This window comes from Alosa pseudoharengus, unplaced genomic scaffold (assembly GCF_046254945.1).
Source record: "Alosa pseudoharengus isolate Yale_2024_CS ecotype anadromous, Long Island Sound unplaced genomic scaffold, YU_APseudo_1.1 YU_APseudo_1.1_scf_3, whole genome shotgun sequence".
NCBI lineage: Eukaryota > Metazoa > Chordata > Actinopteri > Clupeiformes > Clupeidae > Alosa > Alosa pseudoharengus.
Window position 1 is genome coordinate 6,961,883 of NW_027468718.1, and position 24,672 is coordinate 6,986,554.

At 41.8% G+C, this 24,672-nt stretch overlaps 1 protein-coding gene across 1 annotated transcript; it reads left to right on the forward strand.

Moving 5' to 3' along the window:
• Positions 1 to 7,751: 7,751 nt before the first annotated feature.
• On the forward strand, positions 7,752 to 9,210 carry LOC143099515 (galactose-3-O-sulfotransferase 3-like). Its single transcript, XM_076262477.1, has 3 exons — positions 7,752 to 7,822; positions 8,013 to 9,028; positions 9,086 to 9,210. Exons 1-3 carry the CDS (start codon positions 7,752 to 7,754, stop codon positions 9,208 to 9,210), a joined length of 1,212 nt encoding a protein of 403 aa, XP_076118592.1.
• Positions 9,211 to 24,672: the final 15,462 nt, after the last annotated feature.

The window sequence follows — 24,672 nt, forward strand, 5'->3', positions numbered from 1 at the left end:
GTAGCCTACACAAGTCAGACGTAGGCTAGCGTATCTGCTACCCACAACAGGTTCTCACCAGGTTCACAAGTCTCTGCTAATAATTTCCACTACTACTTGAGCGAAACAAATGCAATCATCGATACTACTCCATCACAAAAAGAAACCTCTTACTCACACATTAGAAGTTCGCTCCCCCGAGTTTATTTATTCACCAATTCATCAACGATGCAACTGCATTTTCAGGTCGCGGTAATCCACAAGTTGTGCAAGAACATCCATACACGTTATTGCGACTGAACAGGAAGTTAAATCTAATTAAGTACTGTCTCTGATAGGCCTACAGGCTACATTACAGCAGCCCTTGTACTTGTACAAACACAAAAACAAACATCAACAGAATTTGCATAGACATATTGAAATAAAGTGAACGTCTGCTAATGGCTAAAACATCCACAAACAAACGCTAACCATTGTGATGACGTAGCTCCTGCATTTTTAAAACATGGCCGAGCCCTAGTGGCGAAAGTCGTTATTGACATGTCATTTTCCAGTGAAACTACCGTAAAACTTCAAATAATCGCCGAGTCCCTAAGAGACGCGTGGCTACAGGTTTGGGTTAAAGGCCGGTCTCCAGTAGAGGCCTGGTCTGTTTTTTAGTTTCGGGTTGTATTTAATCTTCTAAAACCCGTCAGATCGTCTGTTTAAAGATTCGCAATGACACGAAACCGGTACAGAAAGGAGGTTACAGCAGTGTGAATTAGATGTTGCACGTCGTTACAAGCCGTCGCAAAGCATTCACATGTCTGGTCACAGTTGCAAGGTTTTAGAATGTAGCATCAAGTTGCTGCTCATCTCGTTGCGAATCTTGGGTGTGATTTGGGCTTAAGTATGGCGCAGACTGCGCACGTTATTATTAGATGGCATGAAAAGACTGCGGTGGGGAAAAGCTAGAGTTCCAAATTGTATAACGTTTTTTCCAATATGAACTATGCCTATATGTCCGACTTCGTCATCGTTCAATTCATCCCTTGTGTTTAAAATTTGCGGATAGGCCGATGGTAAGCTTGTTTTTATGCTGGCAACAAAACCAGAACGGTTCGCAAACGTTATTTCTTTATTCTAAATGCCATGGCGATAAAGAGAAAGAAGTCAGAAAAGGAATTTACCTTAGACTAGGCTATATCAGAGCCCGTCTCTACGGACATTCTCTGGCTATATAACTTACTGAAATAGGTTAATGATGTAAAGTCAAGTGCGCTTCTATGGGACTGGTGTGTGCGTGCACAGTTTTTATTGATGAGTCGGAGTGGCAAGTGCTGCGCATAGTTGCAGTGGAATGTGGCTGCCCAGGGCATTATAAAACTTCTCACTCTTAGACCTACTCATACACGGTGGTGAAATGGTGTATTTAGCTGTCTAGATTCAAATCATATGCTGGGGGAGAAATCGTCGGACATCCATGATTATTTTGTTATTCAGCACCCCTGGTCAAAAATATGTTCCCGCGAGCCTGGAAGTAGGCTATGACTTGAATGTAGACTGTTGTCAAATTTGGCAAATACAAAACGGGAGAAACAACATGGTTCATGCTCTCTCATGCGGTTTCATTCGTGCCGAAAAAGAGGGAGAATGAAACATTATCACGTTCCACTTTTGCATAAATAATTCCTGAACGGTTTTGGTCAGGGCTGATAATGCAACTGTATTTGACAAAGGACCGATATAGGCTATTTGCTAGTGACAAAATATGAGCTTTCAGTATGATACGATCTCTTTGTAGATTATGTTTAATTAAAACATGTTTCATCTGTTCTGGGTATCCCTGCTATTTGGATCTTACTGTATCTCACTCAATGAACAACATCTCAACACTAAATGAATGATGATCCGTAATTGTCATCAGATAGCCTAGTCATATAGGTAGACATTAAGTGTGTTTGAAATAATGAATTCGATAATATTTTCCATCTTTGCAGAGGAAAAGTTTTGTGTAAAGGGAATTAAAGGCCTGTCTCATATAGACGCCTGTCTCTAATACTAACCGGTGCAGTTTGGCGATTTGGGAAAATAAAAGCCCGGGCTATTATTTGGAGTTTTACGGTACTTGAATTTCAGGTTTAATGAAAATCCATGTATCTCCAAATTAAAAAGAAACCAAAAAAGGGTCACAGTTCTCATTGCTTCATTTCCACTTTAACGTTCTAGTTAAAATGCTGCTGCCTAATGAACAAATGTAATGTTAGTGCTTAGCTGGGAGCCAACGTTATGTTACGTTTGACTGTCGTTAGCTATCGAAAGCTACAGCTAACCGGTCACTGTAAAGTCGACGACATATTAACGTTGATTAACAGTGGGTTTCCTTAGATAATAAATATCAACGTAACAAGGTGCTAACGTTAACTATTTCACTAACATTAACGTTAACGTTTTCTTACGTTATAACGTTCGTTTTTGTGACCCACCATGTCATACACACTAACGTTATATAGCCAGAGAATGTCTAATAGGAAACATAACGTTTGACGACATGAATGACTCAAATACCAAAAACCAAAACACTTACCTTGTCTGTAATTAGAGAAATGTGCCTCGTAAGGAGAGTTTTACGAGAAAGTAACAGTGGGGAAGCCAAGATTGTAGGTTGATTGCTTTCAGCTGCAGGTCACGTCATAATGCTAAAAGTTGTCGCCACGACGGTCAATGTTAACTCTATGGGAATTTCTTGCTCTTTTATCTTAAATATCTCAAAAAGTATAAAGTTCACAAATATGAAAAATACATTGTACGATTGTCCGTTACAAGAGCTTTGTAGGAGTCTTTGAATGAGGTCAGACAGTTCAGCGGTTTCAGTCGCATTAAACGTTGAATTTGGTCGGAAGAAGAATAATAAGAACATCGATAATAGTCCATAGCTCGCTTGCCACCACTGGCTAGACACTGCAGTTAAAAGGTTAGCGGTTTGGCCGTCACGCCCCCGAGGCGAAATTTCGCTGGCCGAAATTCGCGAGGTGTTTCGCTGTGTGGAAACCCACCGTTACTTGCTCGTAAAACTCTCCTTCAGAGGCACATTTCTCTAATCTGGTCTCCTAAAATGCCAGGGTCGTGTGGACGCAAGGCCAAACCGATAAAAGACTTCACCGGTTTAAAAAAAAAAAAAACAGCCTCATGTGGACGGGCCCCCTAGTTCAAGTTAGCAAGGCAGCTACAAAGCAGCCTCATCTCACTTGGCAAACCTCAAAGACAGCTGAATTTCTCTGTACAGGACTACATTAATAACTAACACAATACAATATAGACAGGTCATCTGCTGGAAAAATTAGGCCTATTTTTTGGTCAAAGTTTTCTCCATGGATTCCTGGTCAGAACCCCTATTGGAACAGATTAAAACATGGGGCATGACTTGGGGGTTGAATTTTGAATCCAATACAGGGCTCTACAGTGCGCCCATTTCACTCGCACATGCGAGTAAAAATGATGCCGTGCGAGTGCAAAAAAATATTTAGGCGCACTGGTGCGAATGACTTCTAACCATGTGAATGTTTGTCTAAAAAATACACTGCAACATCAAGAAACATTACTGGTGCAAACCATAGAATCACGTCGTGAATGCAGCATAAAAACTACACCTCCCATCAACGTTAGCAGTTTCGCGTTGTGACTCGCTAGTAGTCGCTTCTATCAAATCCAAGAGCGCGCAGAAAAAGTGGAAAGTTTGACTAGCCAGCCAAGATGCAAAGATTGAAGAAATTAGTTCTTCTATCCACCGAATTCATCGGATATCGGAGGAACAGGATGAGATTCTGAGAATGCAGTGAGGGAAGGAAAGGTAACCTAACATGCCTTTTAGCCCAGTTGACGTATTGGCTGCAATATGCAAAATATAGCTGTAGCGAACAGGCACAAAAGTAGCTTCCGGTAATACTCCCATTTTATTCAAAGGTAGAACGCTACTGACAACTCCAGGCTTCCACGCATGCTTGTTTGTTTACACCGAATACAAGCTGAAGTGCAAAACGAAAGTAGGCCTAACGTTTGCCTACTGCCCCCATCAATGCAGATATTTCAAATAAAAAGTAAAAGTACAAAAAAAAAAATATATATATATATACACAACATTGATTAGCCTAAGTTGGGTTTTGTGGAAGAGAAAATGGACTGTTTTAGTAGTAGTATTAGGAAGTATGCAGTCAGATAGGTCACCATGGGCATATTTGGATTAGCTACAGATGGATTCACAAATAAATAAATTAGCCTACATTTGGCAGGATACTTGATATACAGGCTAAATGCAAATATGGCAATGTATTATACTATTTTTCATTAACAAAATGTAGGAAAAGACTGAAAATAAAGTAGGCACTGATCTTTAAAATCCTATTTCCTGTAGCCTAAATGTTGTCAGTCATTCTTAATATTCGCAATTGGTGCACTGGCATGTTTAAGTGTTAGCTGCAATGTAATGTTAGATTATGTTTAAGTTAAGTACAGAACTGACTGTGCGCCCACATTTTTGTCTGTGCTCCTAAATTTTTTAACTTGGGCGCACAAGTGCTCCTGGAAAAAAATGTTAGTGTAGAGCCCTGCAATATGGCCGCCGTATATCAAAATGGCACATTTTTACACACTTTTTGCTATGCTATGGGGACATTTCCGGTAAAAAAAAACAGTGTCATTTTAGCAAAAATGTAGCAAATATTTTTCTAACAATTTTAAATCATTAAAAAATTATAATTTTGTCAGATATTTGTCAAATATCAGAAATCATCAAATTTCCTTCAAACATAAACCTCTTACAGGTTAAATACAGTTGAAATGAATTGGGTATCTTAACTTAAACAGATTAAAACATATGGCATTTATACATTTTCCCAAAAACTCAATATAAATTCAATAATATCCCCAAAATGGGGGATTTTTTGGCCTAAACTATCACAGGAACGGAGAGCACTGGGCTACTCATTCCACCAACGAGGAACCACTGAGGAAAAGAGTCTTGAATTTGATCTAGCGTTTATGGTTGGTCGACACAACAGATGCTCATCAGATGACTGCAGTGAGTGGTTGGGGATGTACAGCTGGACCATAAAATGTGAGATAGCCGTAAGCAGATCCAGTAAATGTCCTATAGGCCAAGGTCTATTATAGGGAGCCAATGTAGAGTAACTTGGAGAGGAGTTACATGTGTCCTCTTTGGTTGATTGAAGACCAGGCGTGCTGCAGCATTCTGAATCATTTGCAACGATCTTACTACACAATCAGGCAGGCAGTGAAATACAACAGTGAAATACAATAGTCCAGTTTGGAGATAACCATGGCCTGCACAAGAAGTTGTGTAGAATCTTGTATCAGATAAGGTCTGATCTATAATGTTGTGAAGGACAAACCAACATGATTTTGCAATTTAGGCTACATGCTCAAAGAAATTAAGTCGGTCATCAATTATGACGCCAAAGTTTTGTGCCGATCTAGTTGGGGTCAGTGAAGAGGAGTCAAGCTGGATGTTAATCTATTCGGGAATAGCTGTTTTATCTGGAAACACCAAAAGCTCAGTTTTTGAGAGATTAAGTTGAAGGTGTCGGTCTGTCATCCAGACTGAAATATCAGGCATGCAGAAATCTGATGGGAAACAGTCCTCAGGTGGTAAAGACAGGTAAAGTCGTCCGCATAGCAGTGATAGTCAAATCCATGGGAGTGAATGGTCTCATCCAAGGAATGGTGTAAATAGTGCCCTAATACTGATCCTTCAGGCACACCTGGTGAGGTCATGATACTTTGATACAAGACAAACTGAAAGAACGCCCTTTAAAGGAACAAGCCACCCAATGTCAGTATTAATATATGTTCTTACCTTAACTTTCACGAGTTGAATTCAGCAGCGCAAATTTGTTAGCATGTTGCTTTGCTAGTGGGTTCAAACGTAGCCATAGAGGGAGGAAGATAGCAGCAAACAAACACATTCACGTTTTCCCTACTTAAATACAGTTGCACGAGTAGTTGATAAAATGTGTAAGGTCACACAACATGAAACGTGGCGATTTTTCAAGCGAATAAACAGGATAACTACAATGTGTGGCGCAATAGCACTTGGGAGTACGTCGACGTTAGCGTAGTAATATCTTAACACCTAAATGTAGATCCTATCTATGCTTGATCGACCCCTCACCCTCCCCTCTGCCTCTCTCTCACACACACTCACTTCCGTAAATAGAACCAACTTGACGTTGACTTCAACCTGTGCTAGGAAGCACCAAGAAATTATTTGCAATGGCTGACTTAATAGACGATAATGACTGGCTTGTAGCAGGCCAGAACCATATTTGTTTGAACCCGAATACACAGAGGAGGAACTAGCTTTTATTATCGTGAAAGGCAGGAAAGATATGAGGCGGATCAGACCGGAGCCGGTGAGAGAACACGGGCGAACATCAACTGGTGGTGCAGGTGTGGCAGTTGCCAACAGATGCTGACAGAATTGGAGAGCCTGTGCTGTCGAGAATGGGATCTATTGTTGCCATCGGTAGCGGGGGTCATAGATCTAGAAGACCCTGGCTGTGCCACAGAAAGCGATGCGTTTGCAGCAATGATTCACCCGGCCGTCGTTTACTTTTTCCCGACGTGACAAAGTTAATGACCCACACCGAGTGGACCTGATGGGCAGCTATCCCCTGAGTAAGTGCCTGCTGAAACCATTCAAATATGCCTATCTAACGTAACATGCTACTGTTTATGTGCATTATACTTCTCCTGTCTTCTCAGTCAAACTCGGTGTCCTACCGGATCGTGCTTGAATGGGCCCTACAGGGTGAAATTTTGGGCAGAGAGCATCGGAAACCACTACCATCATGTGTTGTTGCAATAAGACGAAAATATCCTTCTAAATCAGGTTTATATTGGATTCCAAGAAGTAAATGAGGCAGTGGACATAGGCCTACTGTAAATGGATGATGTGCTGGACGTCTGCTTACATTTTCCACTATCTTTGGGACACACACTGCACCTTATGTCAGTAGGCTACCTGTTTGTATTTTTCCATATTATTATGAACGCCGCACAGCGAAGCGGCGGTCATATAGGTTTAGTCAGATTTTTTTTTTTTTTTCGCATGGCCAATTTTCCGTCAAGGATTCCCAGGACACTGAAAGACCGGGGTGCACGAAACTTGGTGGGCATGTAGCCCCACAAGGATAGCATGGAACCATTGTTTTTCGTTTTGATTTGTAGCCCCCCCGCTTGACTGGACCCCCCGAAAGGAGGGTAGGGCAGACACAGTTTTCTGTGAATATTTCGAGAACCATAGGGTTTAGGAGGACCACCTTTTTTTTGCATGTTGATCTCAAGGGGCCATGTCAACCCATTCCATAACCACTCATTTCATGTATAGCGCCACCTAGTTAAAAAACGAAAAGTAAAAATGAGGTGTTGTAATCGCAGGTATCTGTGACCTAACATGGTCAAAACTGCACGAAATTTGCAGGTACCTGTTGTCTAGCAGTTTAGGTACTTGTTGTCTAGCACCAGTGAGAATTGAGTGTGCATAATGCAATTCAGTGAGACAGTTAGAATCATATATGCCTTTCAGCGTGACTTATTTTTGTGGAAAAAATGTGCTGGACTGGGCGGTGGTCATATTTTGTACCGCTCTGCGGTACATCTAGTTAGTGTAATATTGATCATATTCGTGATCCGGTGTCATTTTTCTGTGTTTGTGTTCTCTCAGGTACAGTGACACAGAGCCACAGCAAGAGAGAGAGAGAGAGAGGGAGAGAGAGATGTCTCAGAAGAAGATTTTCCTGGTTTTGGTGGCTGTCAGCACAGTCAGTCTGCTTCTTCATCTTAACTGGTGAGTACAGTGAATGTGTGTGTGTGTGTGTGTGTGTGTGTGTGTGTGTCTATGTGTTTGTCTGTGATATGTGTCTGTGTGTGTGATGGGGGAGTTGTGTGTGTTCATTCATCATATTTGGATGCTGTCTTGTTTTAATCACTATTAGTCATTCAAAATAAATCAAATGTGTGTGTGTTTGTGTTTTTAGGACCATGTTGGCCTTCAGCTTGGGATGCTTCTCGCTTCCCCTGAGCGTGGCAGCGCCTGGTAAGCCCAAGCACACCAGCGTGGCCTTCCTGAAGACGCACAAGACGGCCAGCAGCACGGTGCAGAACATCCTGTTCCGCTTCGCCGAGCGGCACAACCTGACCGTGGCGCTGCCCGTGCCCTCCTGCGGCCACCTGTTCTGCTACCCGCACATGTTCAGCGGCTGCTTCGTGCACCCGCACACGGTCCCGCCGGACATACTGGCCAGTCACACGCGGCTCAACGTGGGCCAGATGCGGCGGCTCATGCCTAATGACACGCGCTACGTGACCATCCTCCGCGAGCCGGCGGCCATGTTCGAGTCGCAATTCAGCTACTTCATGCAAGTTTGCCAGAGCTTCCAGCGTGTGCCCAACGGCTCGCTCGAGGAGTTCCTCCGCCATCCGACGCTCTACTACCGTGCCGAGGAAAATGACTCCATGTACGCGCGCAACATGGTGGCCTTCGACCTTGGCGGCGACAAGGACCACCAGCCGGCGGGCGACAGCGAGTATGTTCAGGGGTTTGTCGCGCGCATCGAGTCGGTCTTCTCGCTGGTGATGATCGCCGAGCACTTCGACGAGTCGCTGGTGCTTCTGCGCCGGCTGCTCAACTGGGAGCCCGAGGACGTGCTGTACCTGAAGCTCAACATGCGCAAGGAGGAGTCGCGCCTGACGCTACACGGGCCGATGCCGGCCCAGATTCGGGCGTGGAACTGGCTGGACAGCGCGCTCTACGACCACTTCAACGCCACGCTGTGGCGTCAGCTGGAGCAGCTGGGCCGGCCGTGCGTGGAGCGCGAGCTGCGGTTGATGCGCCGCATGCGCAAATCCCTGGTGCGCGAGTGCTTCGGCGAGGACACGCTGCCGCTGCTCTCCAACTCGCAGATACGCAACAAGGACCTGCGGCCATGGCAGCCCAGCAGCAAGGTGGCCATCGTCGGCTACGACCTGCCTGTTAACGGCTCCGGGGGGCAGGGTGGAGGAGGTGGTGGAGGAGGAGGGCGCAAAGGGGAGTTAGGGGGAGGAGTCATAGCAAAAGACATGTGCGTGAAGATGGTCATGCCAGAGCTGCAGTACTCACGGCTGTTGCTAAAGTCACAGATGATACGATACCGGCGCACTCACCCACACGCACTGACCCCCAAGAATGGGAGCTAAAACTGATATCGCCAGACTCAGAGAACGGCTGAATGAACTGGAGAAGGTAAAAATTAATTGTTTAACTCAAGGGGAGGTGGAAAATGAGTGTAATTCCCCAAATGGTGTAATATCCCTTTAAGGACGCACGAAACACATACTGTACTGTACTTAAGTACACTGTAAAACCCAACAAGTTAATTGAACTCAAAAAAATTGGTGAAACCGATTACACAAAAAAAATTGAGTAATGGTAACTTGGTTTTACTAAGTCAAAGAAACTCAACTTTTTTAATTAGTCTTCACTAGCGAATTTTGAGTGTGTTCAACAAGTCTTTTTAAAGTTAAAGAAATATAAACTAGTTAAGTTCACAGTAATTAATAAAATTAAGCTTAGATAGCTTAATTGGATTTATTAATGTCAGCATGAAATATTTCATTTTGCATCAAGCAATTATTTAAATTAAATTTAACTTAAAAGTTTTAATTTTCAGAAAGTTGAACAAACTTGCCCATTTTGATTAGTTTCAACTTGAGGACTTGAAAGAATATTATTAAAAAGGTTGACACAGGCCAGTGAAATTATATCTTTTATTTTCATGTATACCACCATGGAAACAAGTACAGATTGCAACCAATTACCAATGGTATTATTTTTAAAAAAGCATGGGACAATAACAACAACCATCATCAAATCCACAGTAAAAATCCACAGTAAACTCAGTACTAATGGTGATTCACAGTAAACTCATCAACAAAGTGGAGGAATTTAAGAGTTTGGTTCCAAAACGCTATATCTTCCCTTTTAATGAATTTAATAAAAAAAATTGTTACTTGACAAAACTGCAATTTTATTAATATTACCTGAAATACACAATTAAATAACATGACATATTAATATTACCTGAAATACACAATTAAATAACATGACATATTAATGTTTTCAAAAATGGATTTATAGCGTTTTGAAACCAAACTCTTCAATTCATTTCCACTGATATTATAAAGATATTGGACAATAGTCACCACAATCATGAAATATGTACATCAATGTATGTCTAATCAAAATAACAAGTTTGATACTGGATATTTCAACTGTCACAACTAACACCAACACTGGATTTAAAAGAAATATTAAGGCACTATGGTCATGTGATTTAGGGCCTGATTCTCCAATGTGCAAGTGTAAAAAGCGTATTCTCCCACTCAACGTTTTTTGTTATGCGCTTTTGAAGGCTGTAGTTTGATAGCCTTACCCACTTCTTCCAGATCCAAAATGCCATAGGCCTATTTATTGGCTAACATTCAAAATTACAAAAAAAAAAATCTTGAACTGAAATTAGCAAACGATTTAATGACGATATCATGAACGAGCGATCACTTCGATTAGAGATACATGGAAACATTAATTCCACTGTGCAGTACTTAGAGGGTCATTCCACGTCAATTCAACCAGGGCCCACACACTTAGGTCTCAAGAAAATCTGAAAAAATTACCAGGTGTACCTATGTTACCCAGGAGACACCCTGTAAAATTACTTTCATGTAAAATTAATACTTTCTAAGATAACAGCCAGTTTAGCAGGGGGAGGGGGTGTCGATTTTGTTCGCCCGCTTTTTTTTTTGTCAAAGTTCACAAGCCCATAGTGCAGGAACTAAACCATGTAGGAGGCTCATATTTTGCATGCTGGTACATAAGTAGGAATAGTATGTAGCAAAATCGTCACGTCTACATGGTTTAGTTCTTGCACTATGGGCTTGTGAACTTTGACAAAAAAAGAGGCCGAACAAAATCGACACCCCCCTCCCCCTGAAAAACTGTCTGTATCTTGGAAAGTATTGATCTTACATAAAAGTAATTTTACAGTGTGTCTCCTGGGTAACATAGGTACACCTGGTAATTTTTTCAGAATTTTTTGAGACCAGTGGGCCCTGGTTGAATTGACGTGGAATGACCCTAGAACTTAAGCACAAACGGAAGAATCAGGCCTTTAGTGAGTGGGCCCTCTGCCCTAATTGACTTCTAAAGTGACCTCATGAAAATGTAACCAAACTAAGCTATCTGCATAAGCATAACAGATGTTTTGAGAAAAGAAACTAGCCTGGAGCCCGATGCTAGCGAGAAAGCTAATATGGCCGTGTTTCATGAGGTTACTTTAGAAGTCTATTACTCTTCACAGAGTTCGTTTCTAAGTGTCAACACTTTGGGCTTCATTTTGCTTTCCCCATCTAGGCCCATGAGACACTTCTGGATAAATTCAAAAGTATTTGAAACCTGTTTTGGATAGGTCAGGTCAAGGGCATAAAGACTACCAAAAAGCATGACAAATGCCTGACCAATGGTAGGAAATTCAATGATCATGTCACCCTCCAAAACAACTGAAGTCTTCTCTGGGCAGAGCCAGAGGGATGCATCTGCACTGTTTGCGCTGATCAGAACAAGTCCAACAGTAAGGTCCTCAATTTCTGGGAATTCCGATTGAGAGACCTGAAGAAATGAACAAAGAACAATGGTGTGTTACAGTTTTTTTCAGTCGCTAACAATCGTTTGTCCAACCAGTTGTCATATTTTCAAAACTCTAAACACAATTAACACAGCATCAGTCTTTTGTGGCCATACCATTCACACATTTCATGTCGTTTTCCCACGATATGCAGTCAGTGAACACATTTCCACAAGCAATACTGTAAGCAATACTGTAAAACTTTTTCTGTTGTATCATACTGTAAACAGTATTTCTACTGTACCTCCTGTAGTAAACAGTAAAGGGAAAAAACTGATTTGCTTTTTACTGGAATGCTTTTGAATTTGAACATTACATGTGGACATACAGTTCCCAACCAAGAAATTTAGTGTAAAAACGGTGGATTGCATGTTTTGCATGCAAATACCTGTAAAACTGAAACATAAAAGTCTATGCAGTTTTTGTAATGTCAACAATAGCCAGTATTTTGAAACCTGATGTACTTTGATTGACTACATGTACCTTGTGAAGTGAAAACAAGTGTTATTCTTTGACAGAATAATTTCATTTTGAGTCAGATTTCCAGTGTTTTGGTAAAGTTAGTGTGTGCAGAGAAATATGTGTTCTATTTTGAAATGAAGAGTTAGTATATATTTAACAACATGTGTTTTTGATTATTCATTTGGCCAATTGTGTTTTGCAGGTGTGAGTCTGTTAAGAGTTTAGAAAAGTATCTGAAGTATGGGTAAGCACTTGTTAGCGATTGAAAAAAATGGTTAAAAAACGAATATCTAATAGGCATTACATGTCAAGTGATACCATGTCCCATTGAAGGAGAAGTTCGGTGTGATATTGAAACATGATACCGAGTGTGAACTTTTGTCTCATAGCTCATCTCGGCTTGTCCCCTGCACTCCGAAATCTGGCGCTAGTTAGCTGATGCTACCAACAGGTTTTCAAAGGGGGTGCCTCGGGCATCGGCCTAGCCATGCAAATAAATCACTGTTTTACACCATTTACGAGGCTCAAAGTAGCTCCACACTTTATTGGTAGACTTCAGAGGGCCCTGACATTTAAAACGAGACATTGAGAACTTTGAAAAAGCACTGGTAGTTTATTTACAAGACGATTTATACAGACAGTACCTTCAGGAAGTTTACCGTTTGCCTCCATCTTGAATTTAGTCACGCTAAGTCGAGCGACGAGTACGAATGAACAGGTATGATAAGGGATCACATTCCAAAAATAATTCCGTGGAAATGCATGGATTCCAGTTGCTTCCAGTACCAGCAACTGGAATCCATGCATTTCCACAGAATTATTTAGTAAACTTCCTGAAGGTACTGTCTGTATAAATCGTCTTGTAAATAAACTACCAGTGCTTTTTCAAATTTCTCAATGTCTCGTTTTAAATGTCAGGGCCCTCGGAAGTCTACCAATGAAGTGTGGAGCTACTTTGAGCCTCGTAAATGGTGTAAAACAGTGACTTATTTGCATGGCTAGGCCGATGCCCGAGGCACCCCCTTTGAAAACCTGTTGGTAGCATCGGCTAACTAGCGCCAGATTTCGGAGTGCAAGGGACAAGCCGAGATGAGCAATGAGACAAAAGTTCACACTCGGTATCATGTTTCAACACACTTTAGGTCAATATCACACCGAACTTCTCCTTTAAGTTTAACATTTTCTCTTCAAAGTTTTCCAGGGCAGTTGTATTATTGAAATAATTACTTGAAATAATACTAAGTAACATCCCTGGAGTTTCCTGGTGAAAGAAACAAACAAAAAAGCAAAAGCTTGAAATGTAACTTGAGCGTTATTCGACCCATAGCCCTGTTGTTCGAGGTCACTGCTCTCCGTAGGAATAAAAATGAGAAAATTTGGTGCAACATAGACTGAGTAGTGGCCCAGCAGCTATTGATAACCTACCAGGGCATTTGACTTTAGTTTCAGTTTGGTTCAAATGCCTTATTAGGTTAGTTTAAGCTGCTGGACCAGTATTTGCCCTATGTTGTACCCAATTTTCTCATTGTTTTTCATTTTAATAGCATATGTTGACCTAGAAACAACAGGGCAATGGGTCGCTTAATGCCACCGTTACGCTTTAACTGTCAATAATAGACAACATGCTTACTTACATCCCATGTCTTTATAAAAGTGGCATCATCATCCTCATGGAGGTAGAAAGGAAGGCCACGGAGCGCCACAGCACGTCGGAGATTCACATCAGAAGATCCCTGCATGTGAAAACAGTCATGTAGTCATGCCAGTAATAATAACTACAAAATGCAATTCAATAGGATTACCTTTTTTTGATAGTTAGTACAGCTTCTGAAACCAAAGCATTCTTTTTATCTAAGTCCATGAAGGACTTGTATTAGACTCTGTGTTTGAAGAAGGGATATACTTGTAGTCCTCTCTACTCATCACCATTTTGCGGATCTAATCTACAACAATATGGATTTTATTAGATGGCGCCACTAACCTAATCATCATGATCACAGCCATCTGGACATCCACATTATTTGTAGATTAGATCCCCAAAATGGCAGTAGAGAGGAATATATCCCCTTCTTCATACAGAGTCTGACGCGAATTCTCCATGGACTTGCGGTAACAAGAATGCTCTGTTTGACTATAGCTCTTTTGAACTTTCGTACCAACTGCCATAGAAAGGTAAAGCTGTTTTGAGCTGTGTACATTGTTTAATATCAATTTATTTTCAGTTGACGAGTAGTAGTGTAAGCTGCAAGTTAATTGTGTGTCATTCAAAGCATCTTGCTACATCAAATCAAATTCTCCAATGAATTCAAAAAATGCTCATTGACAATGGGTTATATCCCAACCTGGTCTCATTAGGGAAACGTTCCCCTGGGAACGTTTTGGCAAACCCAGCCAACCGTTCCACCAGACACGTTTCTGAGGTGCAAACTAGCCAGCAACCCAGCGGGGGTGCTAAAGAGAGACGTTTAGACTTTGTTTACTACAGTTAGGTCTGGTCTGGTGCGTTGGGTTGAATTGCACGGCTTGGCCCTGCACACAAGCCGTGCAATTCAACCCAACGCACGAAGACCAGACTCAGCACACAGCCGGATTCGAACCTGCGAACAGCTGCACCTCGGAGCGGAAGTCGAGCGTGTTGACAATTGAGCTAAAATCCCCCGGGATGCTAGTGAAAAAAAACCCCACCAAGATGTGGCAGCTAACTCATAGACGGCAGTTCAGGGTTTGTGCCCTTATAATTTGTGAAACGTAGCGAGATATAGGCACTATTAATCCAAAACTTTGGTTTTCTAACCAAAGAATACTGCTGAGCTTGTGTAAGCTACAATTTAGTTTGACCAGACCTAACTGTAGTAAACAAAGTCTAAACGTCTCTCTTTAGCACCCCCGCTGAGTTGCTGGCTAGTTTGCACCTCAGAAACGTGTCTGGTGGAACGTTTGGCTGGGTTTGCCAAAACGTTCCCAGGGGAACGTCTCCCTAATGAGACCAGGTTGTTATATCCTGTAGCATTCAAAAATAGAGAAAGGATGATTTTACACCCGAGTTGTCCTTTAACTTGAACTTGGAGAAAACACTTGTTTTAATTGTGTTGAGATATTTTAAGTCTTCTTATTTGATTAAATGATCAAATGCCAACAGTCGAAATTGTGTGTGTATATTAGTCAGGGTGAGGTTAAATAATTTCAAATGCACTGTACAAGTAAAAGTGTAAAAAACTCACTTGGAGGTCGTAAACCCTGAGGATCTCACCCAGGGCTTCAGCCACTTTTCCTGAACGAGCTGCTTTTTTTCGATATAAGGAGTGTAGACGCAGAAGATGCTGGTCCAGGTGTTCATAGAAGGTGCTCTCGAGGTTAATATTCGTTATTCGGTGGAACTCCGCACTGATCTGTAAAGATAAATAAGGGAAAATGTGTCAATATACAGTCCAATGCAGTATTATGATCCTGTAAAAAGGGAAAATAACATTACAAAACAAATCTTTGGTAACACTTTAATTTAATGTGTCGCTGTTACAGTGTACCTACTAATTAGGTACAGTGGTACAACCTGTGTAACAACATGTACTATCAGGTACTATCATTGTACTTGCATTATGTATTTGTGGGTACCTACATATAGTTGTTACATTGTAATACTGGGTGCTTTTACAAAACTTTGCCAATTTGCCTAAATTTTCATCAGAGGCAAAGAGCTGACCTGAGACCTGCTGGATGGGGTAAATCTGGATGGGGTAAATCTGCCCATGATAGAATTGCCTCTTTGCCTCTGATGAAAATTTAGGCAAATTGGCAAAGTTTTGTAAAAGCACTCAGTATTACAATTTAACAACTATATGTAGGTACCCACACAGGTTGTACCACTGTACCTAATTAGGTAGGTACACTGTAATAGCGACACATTAAAATAAAGTGTTACCAAATGTTTTAACTATGAATCTCTATGAAACTATGAAATATGCATTATACAATCCAAGTTCATATCAAAATACATTTGGTCAGAACCACACATGAAATTAATCTATTCAAGTATTTGTAAAAAAAAGAAATGCTTACCTGGGATTCTAACATGAGTGCAGGCCACCGAACCAATACGTCTGCAAGGGGAAGGACATCTGATATTATCTACTTCCTCCTCAATGCAAACGTCGTCTGCATCAACCTCTGAATCTGCATCATGTTTTTGTCTTGCATCTTACACTCCTCTACTATCTCTTGTCGAAGTTGCTCCAGTGTTGATCCATCTTCTCCTCTTGGGTAATTTGGTAAGAAGTTTACTTCGGCTCTTCTTGGCTTTTTTATTTTGCTGTGGGGCGGTTGTCTCTCTGGGTTATTTTTACTCCTCTTGCCCGCATTGACAGTTACCTCCAGACACCCAGCTTGTTTCAGTTTGTAACGATAGTTCCCCATCTTAAACTTGAGGGAGTACAACCATGCATACCATCCCGGTGAAGCAGGGTCTCTCAGACATGGATGCTTGTTGACAAGGGCCTGTGCAACGCTGCCAAGTAATTTGTCGTCAGGATATGCGGTAAGGCTATTCATTTTGTCTGCAATGGTCTGAAGCACATTGTGTTTCTGCCCCTTTAACAGCTTGAGACGCTTTCCTGTTTTTTCATATGCGAGATTACCCTCAGCCAGGATAAGCTCGACCTCGTATGTAAATTCAGGCACTACGAAATCATGAGAATATTTCTCAGTTCGTACAGTGCCCTGGGCTACAGTGCACTGGGCTACAGCACCACTGGCACTTGATTCAGCAACAACACTAGGCACCACTTTTAATACTGCCTTCTGTGGAAGTTCCTCAATGTCCCCGAGAGAGCACAATTGCCCATCAAAGTCTGGGTCTTCATACGAAACGCTAAAATCAAAGTCTAACTGGAACTTTTGCTTGAAGAGCAATTTTAGCTCATTGACCGATTCTGGCCGTGATGTGAGGGTCATCTTTCTTACATCAGTCGGTGTGTGGACATGGAAAAGGAAGTTCTCCCCCATAATCTGTCATCAAAGAGAATTATTAAGTTAAGTATGTTAATTAAAAAGCATCTGTCCAGAAAAGAGTCATATGTATGTAACTATGAACAAATGGTTATGCCATGACATATTGGTTCAGGAATCTGTAATGAAGTTAAATCTCAATGTTGACAAGTGTAAGAGACAATGTCGACATTGTTAACATCTTATTCCTTTTATTTGCTTCCTGCTAGAGGCATTAACTTGATCAAATGTATTAATGGTTTGATTGGTCATTAAATATAAAATATCTCTAATGCATTACAAATGTACACATACACTACATTGCCAAAAGTATTGGCTCAATGTATTGGTGAGCCAATACTTTTGGCAATAGTGTATGTTTCAATAGCTCTTATTCCCACCCTATCCTCTTCTTTGAACACAACTGTACATAAAAACGAAACCTTTAAAAAGGGACAGGGCTGGGAAACTGATTATGAAATATTGATATGCTTTTTCAGTGTTAATAGCAAATGGCCGTCAGTAGCATATGCTGTCAGACTTACTGTGTCATTAAATTGAGATGGGTGGACTACAGCGAGGTCTGAAGTTGTAGTCAGCTCATATGATCGTAGGTGTTCAAAATACCACGTGTTGTATTGCCTGCAAAGAAAGGAAACAGAGTTATTCACAAGTAGTATCTGTTCAATCCTACAAAATGTCGGAAGTCCTCCTTCCTGGCCTGCAGAAACAAACATCCCATTGGCAAATTCTGTGCCATTTATGGAAACCTTTGATGTTGTGTATACAGTCTCGCTTTCTGTCTTAGTAACTATGAAGTCTTTTGCCACTTGTGCCAGAGTAGCAACCTGGACAGAGGTGACATTTGAGGCTTGTACACTAGGTCTGAAAAATGATGGTGCATTCAGGTGAAATGCCATCATGTGTTGATGTCTGGTGGCAAGAGTTTTCAAGACATTTTTGAAATTGTGTGTGTCCTGTACTACTCTTTTGAAAAAACGATGTTTTCCCTCGAACCTCATGGTCCAAAGGTGAACCAGCGGTCCAAAACATCTGGTCAGTTCAGGGTAATGCTCAATGTAATGATGTTTGGGCCGAAGTTTGATGTGTGGAAACACTTCTTTCAGACCCAGTCTGTGATCGCTTATCTTCATCTGCATATACTGGATAGATTCCTCTGTGAAGGATGGAGACAACACCAGCTGCACAATTTCTTTGAGGTCCATTATTATGGCCCATACGTCATCACCCTCAGGAACCTTACTTCCTACCATGAGTGGTAACAATCTCAACAATGTGGCATTTTCGTGGCCATTTCCCCCAATGCTCCCTTTGGCTGCAAAGGTCTTTGAGATCACTTTTGGTTTATCAAGCTTATCAGAATGCTGGTATGGAAATGTACGAATTTTTGTGTTGAGATACTCAAGACTGAAAAACTTTCTTTTAATCATTTCATTGATGCACAAGGCCAACTCAACAGGCACAATGCCCTCAAACAGATCATGGAGTATATCAGGCGGGAAACCAGTAATGGGATGAAAATACTGCAATGCCTTACTGAGAACACACTCTCCCTTAACACCACAGTTAATTAGCATTTCCCCCTGTACAACACTTTGCACATGAAGGTCATGGCAAGCTTTTGTCCTCTGAGTAAACTCACCATCAGACACTTCAAAGGCCTGTATTTGGTCTGTAGAAACACAACAGAACCTACAGACACTCGGTCCTCGAAAAGACTGCACAAAACCTGCAAGACCATGAGCAGCCAAATTGTCAGCTGCCACACAGAACACTGTACCCTTAACACACTGGCCAAGAGCTTCAATGAAAATCCCATCCTTCTCAAGAATTTGAAAGTCTCTCATCAAAGGTGACAAGACATCCTCATAACCACACCTCTGCACATCAGGCACTTTACAGAGTAGAGCTAGCTGGATGACATGCAGACTAGACCTATACTATATATGTTTGCAAGCAACCAATACACAGCACAAAGTTTGTGAATCTTTCGAGATGTACCTAAAGAATTTGCAAGCTCAATGTCATCAATATACAATATCAGTGACAATTTCAGGTCCCCTGTTGCTGACCAAAATGAATTTTCTTTGAAATATGTGCCATCTTCATGAGACATATACATGCAAGGTGATGTTGGTTTGGCTTCGAGAATTTTGTCAAGCATATCAGTGTTTTTAAACATTGTTTGAAGCATCTGTGTTATTGGAACATAGACTGCTGAACTGGAATCATCTACAGTATACTGCAGAGGCATTACAAGAGGGTAATTATCCCTCACAAATGTTTTCCTCCGCTTAGCAGTTGAGAGTGCTTCACCTGCTGTTGTAGCACTGACAAAGACATTACTTTCCATGACAGCATCTACTAACTCATCAAGAAGCCCATCACTGACAGACTGATCATGCTCTTGTAAAACTGTTGTGATTGAATCTCTGACAAGTGGTTTGGACAATGAGAAAATTTTAACCAAATTGTCCACTATGTCTTGAATAGCCATATCTGATACATGAAGAACACTGTGCATTTTCAAGAACAAGGATGCCAAATTGTTTTTCAACTGTACTTGCAATTCACCTACAGTAGTAGTACAACCAGAAGTTTCACATTGTAGTGTATCCAACTCAGGACAATACAAAAAGGAATCTGCCTCATCTAATTCAACTAGTCTCTGCATTACTGGGGCATCAGCGTCTGTTGAGACAAGCTCTTGTTTAAAATCAGATGCATCACCATTTGGATGAGTCCTACTTTTATGTGCATTGAATGACGAATACACATTTGAACGATACTGACAGTATCTATAAGGACAATCCACCATCTCGTGTCGTTTTAAATGCATCCTTAAATGACCGAGAACAGTTTGCACATTAAACGGTTGTTTAAACCCACACAGCTGGCATGTGAATAATGCACATTCTGACTGAGTATGAAGTGTCTGAGTGTGTGACCGTGTCAAATGAATTTTTAGTGCATTTATGGACTGAAATGCGCACACACAGTCATCATAAAGGCATGGCAGTTGACTAATGGACGATACACTGCTAGCATGCTGTAAGCGGTAATGTTGCAGGACCTGCGCCCTGTTATCAAGCAGCACACGACATAACTTACACTTCCAAGACATTGTGTTAAACAGTGCTTACGCCGTAAGTAAGCACTGTTAGTAAGCTTTACTTGGTTAGTCAGTCTACATATTTTTAGAGCTCATATTGGCGAATTGAATTAAGATTGCTGCGCTAGCTGATCCAGCAAATGCTGGCATACAGCAGCCAAATTCTTAGGCTAGCTTCTAGATGCTAACGTTAGCTAGTTCTTAACGTTACTGGACAAAGTTGCACCTATGCCATTTTTGAACAGATGCTGTTTAAACAATATAAACAACGTGCTTTAGGGTCGCCTTCTCCACTTACGTTAAATTCCACTTTTGTGTTCTCTTCTCCTTGTCTCGTAGTCGTGCAGCTCTCTTCTAAAGGTGTTCGAGTGGCGAGTGACTCACTCGGATCTTTCACCCGTGTCTTTAAATTAACCCATGAGTCGCGAGTCTCTAGTATCATTAACTCGGATCAGTTAAGTCCTACTACAATTCAATCTAAAACGATAAGGGCCACACAAACCTCTTGCAACATTAACTAGCCTCCTAGCCCTAGCCATCGTCTGCCAAAAATGTAACAATTTCGTAGGCAACCACAACTCCACAAATCAACTGCAACTAAGTGAGCAGGCAGTCCGAGATAACTGGTTAACTTCCCGCAGAGCCGGAAACATTGCAGACTCACAGACCATGGGACTCAGATTGGAGCGGCTGAGTAGCAATCCGGGTTAGTCGGATCAGCCGGCCGGTTAGGCTACGTTGAGTACGAGTCAGTCGAATCAGCCGGCTACGTTGTCATCATGAGTGGATCTGCGAGAGCGAGTAGCTCCTCCTCGAGGTGAAAAGCAATTCCACAACAAAAGCCATTTCTTTCACTTCTGAAATAACATTCAATGTTCTGCATGTAGCCTAGACATAATTCGATTTGGTGTATAGATGTAGTATATTAAAATGCAATTAGGTCGTGCACTGCACGCTCATGGAGCTGCTTGAGTAGCCTATCTACCCGGGTCAGTCGAATCAGCCGGGCGGGCCGGTTAGGTTGTTATGAGTGCGAGTCAGCCGAATCAGCTGGCTACATTGTCATGAGTGATCTTTAGAGTTACTCCTCGTCAAGGTGAAAAACAAATCCACAACAAAAGCCATGCTTTCACTTCTGAAATAACATATGTTCTGCATGCATAGCCTACTTTAAAATGCAATTAGGTCGCGAAGACAGTCCGAAACATTGCAAGCGCTGTATGGAGAGTAGGCTAGCCAGTCGGATCAGCCAAGCGGGCCGGTTACGTTGTTGTTATGAGTGCGAGTCAGCCGAATCAGCCGGCTACGTTGTCATGAGTGGATCTTTAGAGGAGCGAGTAACTCCTCGTCAAGGTTAAAAGAAAATCCACAACAAAAGCCATGGTTTCACTTCTGAAATAACATATATTCTGCACGCATAGCCTACTTTAAAATGCAATTAGGTCGCGAAGATAGTCCGAAACATTGCAAGCTCTGTATGGAGAGTAGCCAGTCGGATCAGCCAAGCGGGCCGGTTACGTTGTTGTCACGAGTGCGAATCAGCCGAATCAGCCGGCTACGTTGTCATGAGTGGATCTTCAGAGGCGAGTAACTCCTCGTCAAGGTTAAAAGAAAATCCACAACAAAAGCCATGCTTTCACTTCTGAAATAACATATATTCTGCACGCATAGCCTACTTTAAAATGCAATTAGGTCGCGAAGACAGTCCGAAACATTGCAAGCTCTGTATGGAGTTGCTTGAGTACCCAGCAAACACACTAACGTGGCCATCACGTGGCCGCAACGTGATTTTCCAACCAATGTTTACGTTGCCAACCGGAAAAGTGAAAGACGCCTTGATGTTGCCGCCACGTTATTTGACAACATTACCGCGACATATAGGCGACATGCAGGCAACCTTCCTGCAACTTAATGGCCACGTAACCGCAACTTTATAGCAACATTGAAACCCATGTTGGAGGTCGCCAGAATGTTGTCAGGATGTTAAAAAAACAGCTCTGGGCGGATCTGCAGATGCAGTCCTCATTTGCCCACTCACTTGGTTTAGGAAGAACAGAGCGACATTTCACATTTGATTACACCATTTATTTAAATTCATTTAATTTGGGAGTTCCTGCCGATGACTTGATGTGCTGCTGCTGCTGCTGCTCCTCCTCCTCCTCCTACTGCTGCTGCCGGGTGTTGTGCCCCTTCTGGTTTTTCCACCTACTGGTTTCCGAGCTGTTTCCGAGCCTGTCCAGATGTCATGTATACCTATCAACAGCAACTGACTGCTACCCACGTCGACAGATTCGCTACATATTCATAAACATTTTACTGGCCTTTGCATGTCGCACCTCAATAAAAACTGCACTGAACTGAATACCTGAGCACTACATTACTATAACATTTTCCAGCGGGGAAAATGCTTTTTTAAAGTAACCTAATTTCGATTCTCTGTGTCGCGCTGGATTCGAACCCTCATCAGCAAAAGTATCACCATGCGAGACCGCCTCGCTCTCCACTAAACTATCAGCATCTACATAACTTCCGGAATATACCGCTGTGTTCACTCAGTAGGCCATGATTCACCGTTTATCTGAATATTTTGAAACAACTGGTTACCTTGATTTAGGCTTCAAAAACATAACTGTATCATGCACTCTACCTTCTGTTACACCTCTGCGCTATCCATGTGCAAGGATTTGTAATAAAATCTACCAGGCAACGCACGGATCATGAAACAATGGGTCTAAAACAACTGGTTACCCTGCCCTGGAAACGCATGATCTCGCTCTCAAACAGCTAGGTTGCAATAGCCTACGTTCCTTGGATTCATACACAGTTCACGGGCCTTTGCGTGTCGCACCTCAATATAAACTGTACTGAACTGAACATCTGAGCACTACATCACTATAACATTATCCAGCGGGAAAAATGTTTTATTAAAAAAGTAACCTAATTTCGATGATCTGTCGCGCTAGATTCGAACCCTCCTCAGCAAAAGTAACACCATGCAAGATTGTCTCGCTCTCCACTACACTACCAACCGCTACCAACAACTACAAAACTTTTAGGACATGACGTTGTTTTCACTCAGTAGGCCATGATTTACCGTTCATCTGAATATTTTGAAACAACTGGTTACCTTGATTTAGGCTTTAAAAACATAACTGTATCATGCACTCTACCTTCTGTTACACCTCTATTCATGTGCAAGGATTGGTCATACATTCTGCCAGGCAGCGCACGGATCATGAAACATTGGGCCTAAAACAACTGGTTACCCTGGACTGAAAACGCATGATCTCGCTGTCAAACACTCAACAGCTGTAGCTGGAGAGCTTTTGGTGCAAATTAACTAGCACATAATGTTGGTATATGCGCAAGCAGCTTGTGTTTCATCTGTAGCCTAATTGAGGCAAGGTAACCAGTTTCATCCCAATTTAGAAGCTGCTTGTGATAACAGGGATATGAGGTTAACCTTTTAAAATTAAAAACCTGAAATGAAAAGCATTGTAGGGGTTGCAAATACTTATCTTCCGTCGTAAACATAACGTTGTAGGATAGCATAGGCTATAACTTTGAAAAACGAGACGCCATGGCCATAGAAATCTGCTTGTCCTAAACCAAAGGAACTGGCTATTGTAGCTGTTTTTCAGTCTCGAATTCATGCGTTTCCAGGCCAGGGTAACCAGTTGTTTTAGACCCATTGTTTCAGAATCCATATGCTGCCTGGTAGAATTTTTGACAGATCATTGCACACAGATGGCGCAGCGGTGTAGCAGAGTGCACGATATGTTTTAAACCTAAATTAAGGTAACCAGTTGTTTCGGAATATTCAGACAAACAGTGATGTATGACCTGATAGAAAGTAGTTAAACGACTATCGACACAGTGTTGATAGTGTAGTGGGGAACGGTGTGGTCATGCATGTAATTTGTTTTCCTGAAGAGAGTTCGAATCTAGATCATGGTCATGGTCATTAGGCGACTTCTAAAAAATATTTTTCTCGCTGGAGAATGTTATAGTGCTCAGCTGTTCAGTTTAGTACAGATTATATTAAGGTGCGACACGCAAAGGCCAGTGTAGGCCTATGCATCCAAGGAACGTAGGCTATTGCAGCCTAGCTGTTTGAGAGCGAGATCATGCGTTTTCAGTCCAGGGTAACCAGTTGTTTTAGACCCATTGTTTCATGATCCGTGCGTTGCCTGGTAGATTTTATTACAAATCCTTGCACATGGATAGCGCAGAGGTGTAACAGAAGGTAGGGTGCATGATACAGTTATGTTTTTGAAGCCTAAATCAAGGTAACCAGTTGTTTCAAAATATTCAGATAAACGGTGAATCATGGCCTACTGAGTGAACACAGCGGTATATTCCGGTAGTTATGTAGATGCTGATAGTTTAGTGGAGAGCGAGGCG

Bases quoted from the DNA above. Each gene is read 5' to 3' on its own strand.
- LOC143099515 (XM_076262477.1), top strand. From the start codon at position 7,752: ATGTCTCAGAAGAAGATTTTCCTGGTTTTGGTGGCTGTCAGCACAGTC. The intron at 7,823-8,012 runs GTGAGTACAGTG...TTGTGTTTTTAG, and splicing joins CTGCTTCTTCATCTTAACTG to GACCATGTTGGCCTTCAGCT. The intron at 9,029-9,085 runs GTGGAGGAGGTG...GAGGAGTCATAG, and splicing joins TAACGGCTCCGGGGGGCAGG to CAAAAGACATGTGCGTGAAG.